The 12,297-nt window shown below is 43.1% G+C and overlaps 1 protein-coding gene across 2 annotated transcripts in view; it reads right to left on the bottom strand.

The window, feature by feature from the left end:
• Positions 1–1,396: 1,396 nt before the first annotated feature.
• The window catches only part of kidins220a (kinase D-interacting substrate 220a), a 38,131-nt gene continuing 27,230 nt past the window's right edge, over positions 1,397–12,297 (bottom strand). Inside the window, exons 25-30 of one of the 2 annotated variants that reach the window (XM_030787252.1) lie at positions 11,794–11,910; positions 9,343–9,372; positions 5,958–6,095; positions 5,222–5,320; positions 4,153–4,386; positions 1,397–3,184 (exon numbers count right to left, since the gene is read on the bottom strand). In XM_030787252.1, coding sequence (XP_030643112.1) covers positions 2,030–3,184; positions 4,153–4,386; positions 5,222–5,320; positions 5,958–6,095; positions 9,343–9,372; positions 11,794–11,910 — 1,773 coding nt within the window. In that variant the 3' untranslated portion in view covers positions 1,397–2,029. The remainder of the gene's footprint in view (positions 3,185–4,152; positions 4,387–5,221; positions 5,321–5,957; positions 6,096–9,342; positions 9,373–11,793; positions 11,911–12,297) is intronic. The other variant, XM_030787253.1, reaches the window with a different exon arrangement.

Below are 12,297 nucleotides of genomic sequence, written 5' to 3'. Positions count from 1 at the left end.
TGGATAATCGGCAATCATCTACCATGCGTCCCCGTCTCCTCTTTTGGCAGTCCAATGAGTGGCAAAGCCTTGGTAATTGTCAAGCAAGGGGCTTAACTGTAATTACAATGTGTGGTACCATGTTCTCTAGAGTTCACGATTGGCAAACGTGGAGTTGTCTTTTAAAACAGTTCACTGTAAAACCTACGAACTGCGTGTTTAAAAATACAGGGCGCTGACAGGTAAACAGAGAAACACTGACCTTTGATGGTACTCTACATTGTGCATTGTAGTGGCCTACCTTCAACAGGGAGTCAGGAAATCGTCATCTGTTCAAAAAAGCCGTCATGCACGGTATGGCAAACAGTGGAAATAAACTGCCTCGGTTACACCGCTTGCCTGATGTAAAACTGGGCCAGGACACAGACAATTAAGTCTGTCGCCGACTGAAGATAACTGATCAACTGGCGGAAATGCATTTCGCCATGCGGAAATTGAAAGTCTTATATTAGCCGCGTAGGACTACCTGGTATTTAAAGGATACATGAAAAAAAAATCATGAAAGTTTTGTTACTGTATATTTATGTTCCTGAACTATGTTGCACAATCGAATTAAAACGTTGTCGCTATCATCTTTAAGAAATAAAATTTACTGTGTTGTCTCAATGAGTGGCAGCCTTCTCTTCTCCAAGAAACACACCAACGTGATATTTACAGGTGTTCCATCCAATTTTCCCGCTGGATTAGCGTGAACCTTGAAATCAGTAGTAATCCCAAAGACTATCAGGCCCGATTTGTTGACTAAGAACCCCTGGAAATACGTAGAATCCAACTGACATCAGTACAGTACGAACCCCAATATTCAAATCACCAATCAGCTGACGCCGCTTTCCAACCTACGCAACGAGTTGCTTGTTTTATAGTGAAAATTGCCTGTGTTTGAACATTATATATGGGACATTTATAGAAACATATACTACACTCTGTCGCAGTTCCCTGATAGTCGGTCTATTTTAACTAAAATGAACTCTTCCGAAGTTTTCCGGGCCTACAAAGCGTCTCTTAATGCGACTGCTCTTTGTAAAAGGAGGGTGGAGGTGCCACCTACCGGTAGCTGTAGAGCATACATAAATTAACTACATCCAGACTATTTCGCGGCTCGAACTTGTCCTGCGACATAGCCTATAATAAAAAGTATGATTTCAATGATGGAAAGGTAAAGGAGATGTCGCGCAGCCACTGCAGAACAACAACGGTTATATGTAGAGCGCTATGTGTTTGAGTAATGTGTGTCTCCTTGGCAAAAATGGAAAGGCAGGCATAAATAGAGTCGTAACATATTATAGACACACATGCACACACTTAAGCAGTGGTTTTATGGTTTAAACCATATATATTTATTGTCAAAATTGCAATGCAAGGAAATTCTGGAAATTCCAACCTTTCTCAAGACAGTAGAGGAACATGCAAAGCATACTGGCAGTCCACTTAACACAACACCTATATTCCAATTTAAATTCACTGATGATTAGTGAACATTTATGAGCACAATACAAATTCACAGCAACACTACAACCAGTGAGTTTTCTATAGTCAAGTTTAAGAAATAATCTTGAAAGCTGACAGCAGTCTCTATCATATCAACTTTGGATCAGGGAATAGGTAAGGGCATTGCACAGGACACAATTTACACCATCATGACAAGACAATGATTCCCAGACAACACCTACACTACATAACCTCAGTTCATCACAAGTGACTTACTAACATCTAATCAATTGCACAAACATTGTTTTCTATTGACCAACTTGTTCAAAATTCAGAATTTTCTAGACTTTGTATGAATTTCTTCGACACTTTTTATGTTGTTCATTTTAGAAACACGCTATTGTTGTGTGTTTAAAAAGCATTGCCTCAAACTAACTAAACCGTCTTAGACTTTGCTCAAATAAATGCTCAGATCACTTCATTGCACTACGCTGTCATACTTCAATGGACATGTCATTTTAATTAAGAGTGTTTTCCTGATTTCTTCAGCTCTTGGGGTCTTTCATAGGACACTCTCTCTTTCATCTGCATGCAAGGCTTGCTCAGACCCTGTGTGACTTGTTTGTGCCTGGCTGCTAGATGTGGTCCTCTTTAGGTGGACGCCGCGGAGGTTCTCGTTGGTCACAGCCGTGGTCTCCACACCTGAGCTGGGGATTATTATCAGGGCAGGGCTGTCGGTGGCACTGGGGGTTTGAAGCGGGATTTGCTGGGAGTTGTTAGTGTTGGTGTTGTTGTTGTCTAGCGTGGAGTTACTAGCTGTGCGATTGAGGTTAGTCACAGCGGACACTGGCCAGCTTTCTTCAGGGCTGCTGGCAGCCAGGCTGGCCTCAGACGCAGCCTCGGAGCAGATGGACATGCGTGCCACGGTGGAGTCTTGAAGGCTGCTCAGACTCCTTGGAAAGCTCCTTTTCTTAACAGGACTCTCCAGCACCAACTCAATCAAGTCGGGTTTCTCTTCCTCAGTCTCCTCTTTAACCTCCTTTTCTTTCTTCTTCTCCTTTTCCTTTACTTGGACTGCCACGCTCTCGTCATCCTGCAGGGAGTGAGTGGAGGAGCTCTCGCTGGACCTCATACCAGAGTCTGACGACTCTTTCTTGTCTAGGATGATGTCAGAGAGGTACTCTTTGCCTTTGGTCAAGAGACCTATCTGTTCTGCTGCCCTGGCCTCCTCCCTCTTCACCTGCCACAGGAGTGGGGTGTTGTCTGACTCTTCAGCCCCAGATTCCTCATCACTTGGTACTTCATGGTAGTATGGACCAGGGCCCTTGGTCCTGCGGCTGAGGAGCGCTACAGAGGAGGGGGTGTGATCCAGCTTCTCGTCCTCCTCTGTGATGGGGTGTAACAGCCCATTGTCAGCGGCTGAAGGGAAGTCCACCCCATCGCTCGGTTTGCTTCCTCTCTTGCTGAAGGACTTGCGGCCCTCCTGCTCTCCCTCCTTGGCCTTGTCCTCAGAGTTGCTTGATAGGAACTGACCTGGGAGGGGCTGTGTAGGCTTCTCTAATCCACTGCCAGAACCCTCCAGCTGGGCCATCTGAGCAATATACTCTTGGTAGGCATTCCGGTACTCAGCCTGCTGCTTGTCAGTCAGTTTGCAGATATCATTGGATGACTCCTGAGAGTTCAGACTGGACAAACTTGAGGTTCTGTTACTAGTGGCCTAAAGAGGTAACAAAGTAATTAGTGTCCACGTATAACACACAAACACAGAAACATGCAATATCTGATGTTACTGTCAAACTATCATCTTTCTAATACAAGGAGTGTTTGTGTGTGTGTGTGTGTGTCTGTCTATCAACATTTACCTTTTTGATTTCTAAAACGCTTCAATTTATTATAACATTCGTCTCAATTAGTCGATACATTAATTGATAGAAAAATAGTGGTTAGTGGCAGCCCTGGCAGCAATTATGTAGTGATACTGAAGAAAACATTTGTTACAATGAAGTTAAACATTTTAGAGATCAAAAAGGTAAATTCATAAAAATAAAACAACTATGGGTCGGTTTAAAATATCGATGTCGACGCATTTTCAACATTGACGTCATCGATAACATCAACTAATCGCGGCAGCCCTAGTGTATCTGTGTGTTTGCATGCTTGCATATGTGTGTTTGCGTGTGTGTGTGTGTGTACGTGTGTTATGTGCTGCAACATTCTGCTGCAGGTTGACAGGGCCAGAGCCAAAGGGGTCTCTGAAACACAAACCCAATCCCTTGACAGTGCAGCCAGATGAGAGCTGTTTGTGTGGGTGTCAGGTCAGGTTCTCACTTCTCTTCCCCAGTTAGGTCAAATAGGCTCGTTTTCTCACTCAAAAACCACATGCTATTTTCACTTAGCTTAGGCTGTCCAAACATACAATGTTAGCTCTGCTGGCCTGTTAGTGTAAGGGCTAGTGTGAATGAAATGCACTACCAACCCTAGAAAAAATGTTTGTGGTTATGTGTGTTCGTGTGCATCTCTATATGAGAGAGCGTGTTTCTAAATACATGTGCGAGTATGCGTGTGAATGCATAGAGGATGTATTTCAAATTTGTACAGTTCCATATTTGTAGTTGTGTGTATATGAGCGTGTAAAAAACGTGTGTGGGTGTGTGTGTGTGTGTACGTGTGTATGTTCTTACACACCATGCCATGGTGGTTGGGGTGTCTCTGAGGTTCCTCCAGGCCGGCGTTGCTGAGCTCCTCGAAGCTGAGGTTAAGGCTGTATCTGAGAGCGCTCTCTGTGTTGACAGCCACTTCATGGGGAGCTCCAGAGCATTTGGCTGTCTCCCCCTGAGTCATCACACTGCTGCCCTGTTCACTGCATGCTCGAGAGTCCTCATTCAACAGCTGCATCTCTATGTGACGCTGCTCCATTACCTAACATAAGGAAGAGTGTTTGGACTTCTGCTATATGAGTTCAAGAACTACTACATGATTGACAAAAAACTTAGTTGAAAAACTAAGGGCCTGCTTGCATGACACAGGACGTTCTTAAATATCACATTTGTTAAATATCACAGATATCACGTTCTTAAATATCACAAGTTTATTTTCTGCCAGTGTGGACACAAAGGGATGATTTGAAACTCCAGACCAATTTGTAACGGTATGGGCTGTTCTGGCAATCACTGGTGAAGTTATTTAAAATGTTCTCGTTGCTGTCTTCCATCTGTCTCCTGTCTGAAAGTCTCATTGTGTTAATTTAGAGGAATAATCTGAGATCGAGTCAACAGCATGTGCATCAACAACTGTCTAGCATCCTTCCCCTTCGTTTCTTGGAGGCAGTCAGGCTTGTTTTTGGCCTTTTCAGAAAAAAAAAGTCAAACTCTTCAGATCTCCAACTGGATAGCAAGCTCCCACTGACAATAACCTTCCTTCATCCAGAAACTGGCCATCTTGGACCAGATGGCTCCCTGCTTGCTGGCAACACAACATTCATTTGTATAAGCACAAATGAATATCTGATCAACAATGCTACATGTGTTACCGATTTCCATCCGAGCCGACTGCCTTCTCGAAAGAAGGATTACACAAACTCCGATATCAGGATGAATGCCAAGATGCATTCAAAAGATGCTGGGTATGTTTAAAAAAAAAAAAAAGAAAACAAGAAAACCCTATGCAGACTATAAAACAAAAGAGATGTAAAGCGATCTGGCTGCATAAAACTATGTTTTGTTAACAGTAAATCAGTCATTATTCAGTGTCTCACCATTGCCCTGAAGAGCTGCCAGTCTCCAAAGTTCATGTTCATTTCTTTTTTGAGCTCCTCAAGGTTACACTGAGACAGGACTCGGCCATTTACGTTAGCCTACGAGATGAAGGAGGAGTCATTTGAGCTTTCAAAAGTGTCTGTTAACAACAACCCTGCACAACACTTCTTTAACAATATGAAACCTATGCTGGCTGTGACTGTTACAAACACAGAACAATAGTCATCCTTAAATGGATGGAACAGCTGGTACGTTCACTGATTAAAGTAACCATCAATATTGTAATCTCATCTATCATAATATTCCCAACATTGTTTTCATTTCAGTTCAAGCAAAGCAACCCATCCCTGGTTTATAACACAGTGAGTAATACAGGGAGGTTCCCAGGGCTTGAAAATGTGAAACGCTACTTCAGTATAAAGTTTTTGTGTGAGAAAATAATGTTTTTTTTTCCAACATAAACTACAGATACCGAGGACAGCCAAGAGAAATGATAAACTGATAAATTTGTAATATGTACGCATGCCTTCTGTACATATGCATTCACTTTAAAAATAAATTAAAGAACCTTTAGAGGACTTTTTCGCTGGGTATCAAGTCAGGTAGTCAGGCTGACTAAGGAGTCAAAAGGTTGAACAGGAAATCTCCAGCAGAAACTGACAATTGATGTGATGGCTTTGTTAACAGAGAATGTGTGAGAGGGGCCTAAAGCAGTGCTACAATGGCAAGCTTTACCTTCTTGATGGTGCTGGTGTACTCCTCCAGCATGCTGGGGTCCAGTCCTTCGATCTGTCTGAGACGCTCACACACAACATCTGTACTGAAGGAACTGAGGAGGACCGCAGGCGCACTGGGCACCACAGGCCCTGAGCCCTGCACAGAACCCCAGTCAATGCTGAATTAGTCATCCATGCCTTTCAATATCCATCCATCCATCCATCCAGATATCCAAGCATTCATCCCACACTCGCAATGCAAAAGCATACTACAAAAAGCCTTAGGAAAAGCTCTGTAATGTTAGAGAAAATGCAAAGAGACACTGCAGAGCCATGCAGAACTGCAAAAGGAAGGAATGAAGAGTGGAGATGCTTTCGCAATCATTAAGTTATTAAGCAACTGCCCACAGCAAACTCAACACAAGGCAAACTTAACACAGTGTGTTGTGCATGACTGTAGACCAGAGCTGGCCTCTACTGACAGACTCAGAGAGAGCAGAGAGAACGAACGGTTGCATGTGGTGTAAGCTAATAAGACATGTGTGAGGAATTGTCTACGCATTAAGTGGAGCCATGCAAACCACAGTTCAATGCACAGTCTATTCTAAAGAAGCAGATTTTTTTTTGCTGTTGTTGAAAACAACTCAGTTCTGGAGTAAAACTATCTAGGGTGGCTTAGATGCTGTCATTTCGATGACTGTTGAGTGCAGCTGATGGAGTTCATTGCTGTGGTGTTGTGGTTAGGGCCTCTTGATCCACTCCTCAGCACCTGCTGTGTGGTCAGAGGTGCCCGACCACACAGACTGTGTCACTACGAGCCTGTGGTCAACCTGTCCTTTACCCACTGACACACATACTTACCACCACTAACGTTCTCTTAGCTCTCACGCTCCCTCCCCGTCTACACACACACATGCACGCGCGCACACAAACTCTTATATACCATATACAAACAGCTGAGCTGGTTTGGTAAACTGGTTTGGTATGTTTATCACTAAGAGAGCTTCTCTGGGAGTACATACAGCAGCAGTAATAGCCATAATTGTTTAAATTACGAGGGAGAAAGAAACAACTTCATCTCATAGATTTGAGTTTGTGGCTAGTGACATCCAACACATAGCTCTGTCACAAATAGCTCTGTAACACATGGTTCTGTAACACATGGTTCTGTAACACATGGCTCCGTATGACATGGCTCCGTAACACATGGCTCTGTAACACATGGCTCTGTGACACATGGCTCCGTAACACATGGCTCTGTAACACATAACTCTGTGACACATGGCTCTGTGACACATAACTCTGTGACACATGGCTCCGTAACACATGGCTCTGTGACACATAACTCTGTGACACATGGCTCTGTAACACATAACTCTGTGACACATGGCTCTGTAACACATAACTCTGTGACACATGGCTCTGTGACACATGGCTCCATAACACATGGCTCTGTGACACATAACTCTGTGACACATGGCTCTGTAACACATAACTCTGTGACACATAACTCTGTGACACATGGCTCCATAACACATGGCTCTGTGACACATGGCTCCATAACACATGGCTCTGTGACACATGGCTCCATAACACATGGCTCTGTGACACATAACTCTGTGACACATGGCTCTGTAACACATAACTCTGTGACACATGGCTCTGTAACACATGGCTCTCTAACACATAACTCTGTGACACATGGCTCTGTAACACATAACTCTGTGACACATGGCTCTGTAACACATGGCTCTGTCACACATGGCTCTGTTGTTAACCAATACATAAGAAGCAAGCAATTCAAATAAGGATCAACTCTTCCCTGCAAGCTAAAGTTTTCAGGTCTTACTCATTTGCAACTTAATTATATTAGGCAAGTGTATCCATTTCACTGAATGAGACATTTAAACACCCTTTTCATTTGCCTATGAAAGCAATGGGAGCTGAAATGATTTTTGTATTCTTTGAGAAATGTGGCCCCATGCTTAACAGTGTATGGGACAACATTTCAAATCACTGAGAGAGAACATCAGACCAGCAGAGGGTAGAACATCAGGAGAGAACAAGCGTAAGTCAAATAAGAATTTTAAGAGGGTTGTTCAAATCTTCATTCACTCCCACTGTTTCCAGTTATAAGGCTGCCAATACTAGCATTATGAGCACTAGTAACTACAGCTAGTGGCATACATCAAACCTCCATCTTTATGGTAAGAGCACAATGCTGATGAGATTAACTGGTATATCAAACCTCCATCTTTAAGGTAAGAGCACACTGCTGATGGGATTAACTGGTACATCAAACCTCCATCTTTAAGGTAAGAGCACACTGCTGATGGGATTAACTGGTATATCAAACCTCCATCTTTAAGGTAAGAGCACACTGCTGATGGGATTAACTGGTATATCAAACCTCCATCTTTAAGGTAAGAGCACACTGCTGATGAGATTAACTGGTATATCAAACCTCCATCTTTAAGGTAAGAGCACACTGCTGATGAGATTAACTGGTATATCAAACCTCCATCTTTAAGGTAAGAGCACACTGCTGATGGGATTAACTGGTATATCAAACCTCCATCTTTATGGTAAGAGCACACTGCTGATGAGATTAACTGGTATATCAAACCTCCATCTTTAAGGTAAGAGCACACTGCTGATGAGATTAACTGGTATATCAAACCTCCATCTTTAAGGTAAGAGCACACTGCTGATGAGATTAACTAGTATATCAAACCTCCATCTTTAAAGTAAGAGCACACTGCTGATGGGATTAACTGGTATATCAAACTTCCATCTTTAAGGTAAGAGCACACTGCTGATGGGATTAACTGGTACATCAAACCTCCATCTTTAAGGTAAGAGCACATTGCTGATGAGATTAACTGGTACTGGCAAACCTTTCCATTTAGTACATTTTTCCCCAACTAAACTTCAAAGCACTGTCTCTATAGAATGTTTGCTATGGGTTATCTATGTGGATTGTGACTGCTGCAGAAACTGGAAGTAATGGAAAGTCTACAAATCTAGCAGAGGACATCTAGCTCATAATTATACTGCTTTTATGTTCTACACTAGACCCAGGTCAAACAGGTATTCATGATATTGATCTGAGGTATAAGATGTTTTCAAAAATATTTCCTTTAATCAATATTGATCAAAAATCAATATTGAGCAATATTTGCAAAAACACTAAGTATAAAAAAAATTAAGGCAGTTTTGTAATAATATTAGTTACATTCAGTGAGCACTAAAGGTATAGATTTAGTGAACACTAAGGGCATCCTGTGATATAAATGCCTGATTTGACCGTGGTCTATACTCTTGGGAGAGCATGCTTTGCTAAGAGAGTCGTAGACAAAGGGGTGAGGCAGAGAACATTCAGACAAGTTCAAATAAGTCAGTACCTTTTTGGATCTGAGGGGCTGTGACTTTAACTGTTTGGGACAGGAGAGAGATTGACAGAGGGAGAGAGAGGAGGGGTGGAAATAATTAGGCAACATGCTGAATTTCATAAAACAAAGAGGTGAGGGTGAGAGAGAGAGAGAGAGAGAGAGAGAGAAAAAGAGCGAGAGAGAGAGAGAGAGAGAGAGAGAGAAAGAGAGAGAGAGAGAGAAAGACTTCGACATAACATGAAACACTGATTTTTCCTGTGCGGCAGAGCTGGTAAAAGCTCCCCTAATGCATTCAGCATATCAGCACCACTGCGGCTGCAAAGTAAAACACACAGTCTTATTCAGCTAGAATCATTCACTTCAGCACGTTTACACAAAAATCACTTCAATTAGTTCAACTTTTCCCTGCAGAGGCCAGAGCACATGGGGACGTAGGGGATAATCCAAGCAGACAGAGTGAAGCCCCGGCAGCAGGCGAGAGGAAGACGCAGCCTTCCAACGGTGAAAAGCAGAAGTTCCATCAAAAAGCATCGCCCCACCCAGACTGGAGGGTGTGAAAGCGCAGGGAGAGATAAGGCTGTAATTACGGGGGTGGGGGACAGAGCCACATGAGGAAGAAAGTGTCTCTTTCAAGAGATAAGAGAGCACACTCATTGTGTGTGCACATGGATTCAGAGCTGGTGATGCTAGATCCTCTCACGGACAGACAGAGACAGAGAGAGACAGAGTCACAGAGAGAGAGAGAGAGAGAGAGAGAGAGAGAGAGAGAGAAATAGAGACGGAGACGGAAAAGAGAGAGAGAGAGTAAAGAGAGAGAGAGAGTAAAGAGAGAGAGAGAAGAGAGACCCAAAAACAAAGAAACAGAGGCATGAGAGAGAAAGTGAGAGAGAAAGAATTAGACAGACACAGAAAGCAAGGGAAAGTGACACAGAAAGAAGGAGACAGTGAGAGATAAAGAGAGGGTATGAAAGGAAAAGATTGTCAACATAAGCAGACTGAGGACCCATAAAGCAGTTTGGGTGAGCTGTGAGAAAACGATAACGATAAACAGATGGAGGGGACACTGATGATATGTTTCCCTCTTTTGTTAAGCAATAGTCAGAGCAGAACAATAAGTGAGCTTCACTGAGAATCCAGACCCAAGACTGATCATTACTCAATCTTTTCACATGTCCACTCAGCAACTAAAGGCAGTCGACTGTGTCCATTGGTTGATACTCCAGAGTTACACCAACAAATGGACAAAGCACACAAACATGTGAGGAACTGTGTTGTTGAGATAACTCAAAGGACAAAGAGGGAACTTCAGCACGGATCTGTTGTGCACTCAGTGCGACATATGCCGAGTTCTTCCCTCTCAGGGTAATTACAGTAAAATGAGTGAGCTTTAACCTCACCGGTTTCATCACAAAGATCGCTAGGAAAAAGTAATCTGATTTATAATCTGACTATTAAAATAAACTTCCTCTGGGCAAATATGTCATTGTGTTTGTGCTTAGTTTGCCTTCAACAAAAAAAAGAGTGTCAGCCGAGGCGTTTGAATTATTTGCTTGCTGGAACACACAGAGCAGAAAGACGTACAACGCAACAGACGTGATGCGCTGATACCAGCCGAGGAAATTCATTTCCACGCACTGCTTCACACAGAAGAGAAGAGAAGAGAAGAGAAGAGAAGAGAAGAGAAGAGAAAAGCGACAGCCATGGACCAGAGCAGCAGTGAGCGCTTTCTGATGCACTGGCAGGAATGTACCAGTGTCAATGTTTTTGCGTGTTTGTCTGGCAACAAGTCAGATACTGTGGGACAGGGACATTGTTCCTTTAGATGCTCACATGCATGTATGAGGTATACACTCACACACACACACACACACAAACATACACACATAGCCAAACATGTGAGGAGGGTTACCAGATAGGGGGAGGTGGGGGAGGGAAGACCCTCACTAGCATCCTCTTTGATAACATCCTGATGGGAGGGAGACAGAGTTGGGCAGTATTGACAGAAAAAAAGTGATGAAACTGAAGTGTAGTGGATTGAAGAATGAGAGAGAGAGAGAGAAAGAAAGAGAAAGAGCAAGAAAGAGAGAGAGCAAGAAAGAGAGAGAGAGAAAAGGGCGGAGCAATACACACACAGGAAAGAAAGTTGCAGAAAAAAGGAGATGACACGCCATCTCTTCATGCATGTTGAGGCTTCAAACCCAGCAGCTATTAATCATAGAGTCCAAGAACTAAACAAGAGGGACAGTGAGACATCTCTGATGCCTCTATTTTGCTACGAAATGCTCCCCAATTACTGCAACTGATCTGGTTAGAGTGAATTTAACCAAATAAGAAGTACACATTTTGTTTTCAGAGCTAATCTGGCTACTGTATTAATCTATGTCAGAGTTAGACAGGAGTTTAAAGCATTGTGAAGGTTCTCGGTAGAAACACTGTGTCGATCATGGACAGCTGCGTACTTACAAGTCCATTGTTGGGGTCCTTGGGGAAGCCAGGTTTGGTGGGGGGGCGTGAGGGGGCATGCTGGGGGTTGCCATGGTAATGTCGTGGCAGGTGATAGACATGTTGTGGGAAATAGGGCTATGGAAGCCAAGAAGAGAGGGAAACTGTTATGAACACGTTTGAAAACGTGTGAGGATGGAATGAGGGTGTTCAGCCGTGTTCAGTTTTATTAACACTCAAAACCACACACACGTACATTCAATCAGTTGGGTGAACACACACAAAACACACATACACACACACACACACACACACACACACACACACACACACACACACAAAAGTTACAAAATAAAGAGTCTGACTAAAACACAGACTTTCTGTGGAAACTCCTCAAACATAACATAGGGAAGGAACAATAAACTCACTTTTAAATAACTATCCTCTTTCTCTGTGAAATAACCAGTGGGAGCTGCCGTGTCTGTATCTTACGAGTTTTGACCAAAGGTATTTGGTTTGCGGTGG

This window comes from Chanos chanos, chromosome 10 (genome assembly GCF_902362185.1).
Source record: "Chanos chanos chromosome 10, fChaCha1.1, whole genome shotgun sequence".
Lineage (NCBI taxonomy): Eukaryota > Metazoa > Chordata > Actinopteri > Gonorynchiformes > Chanidae > Chanos > Chanos chanos.
This window is presented reverse-complemented; position numbering and strand designations above follow the sequence as displayed.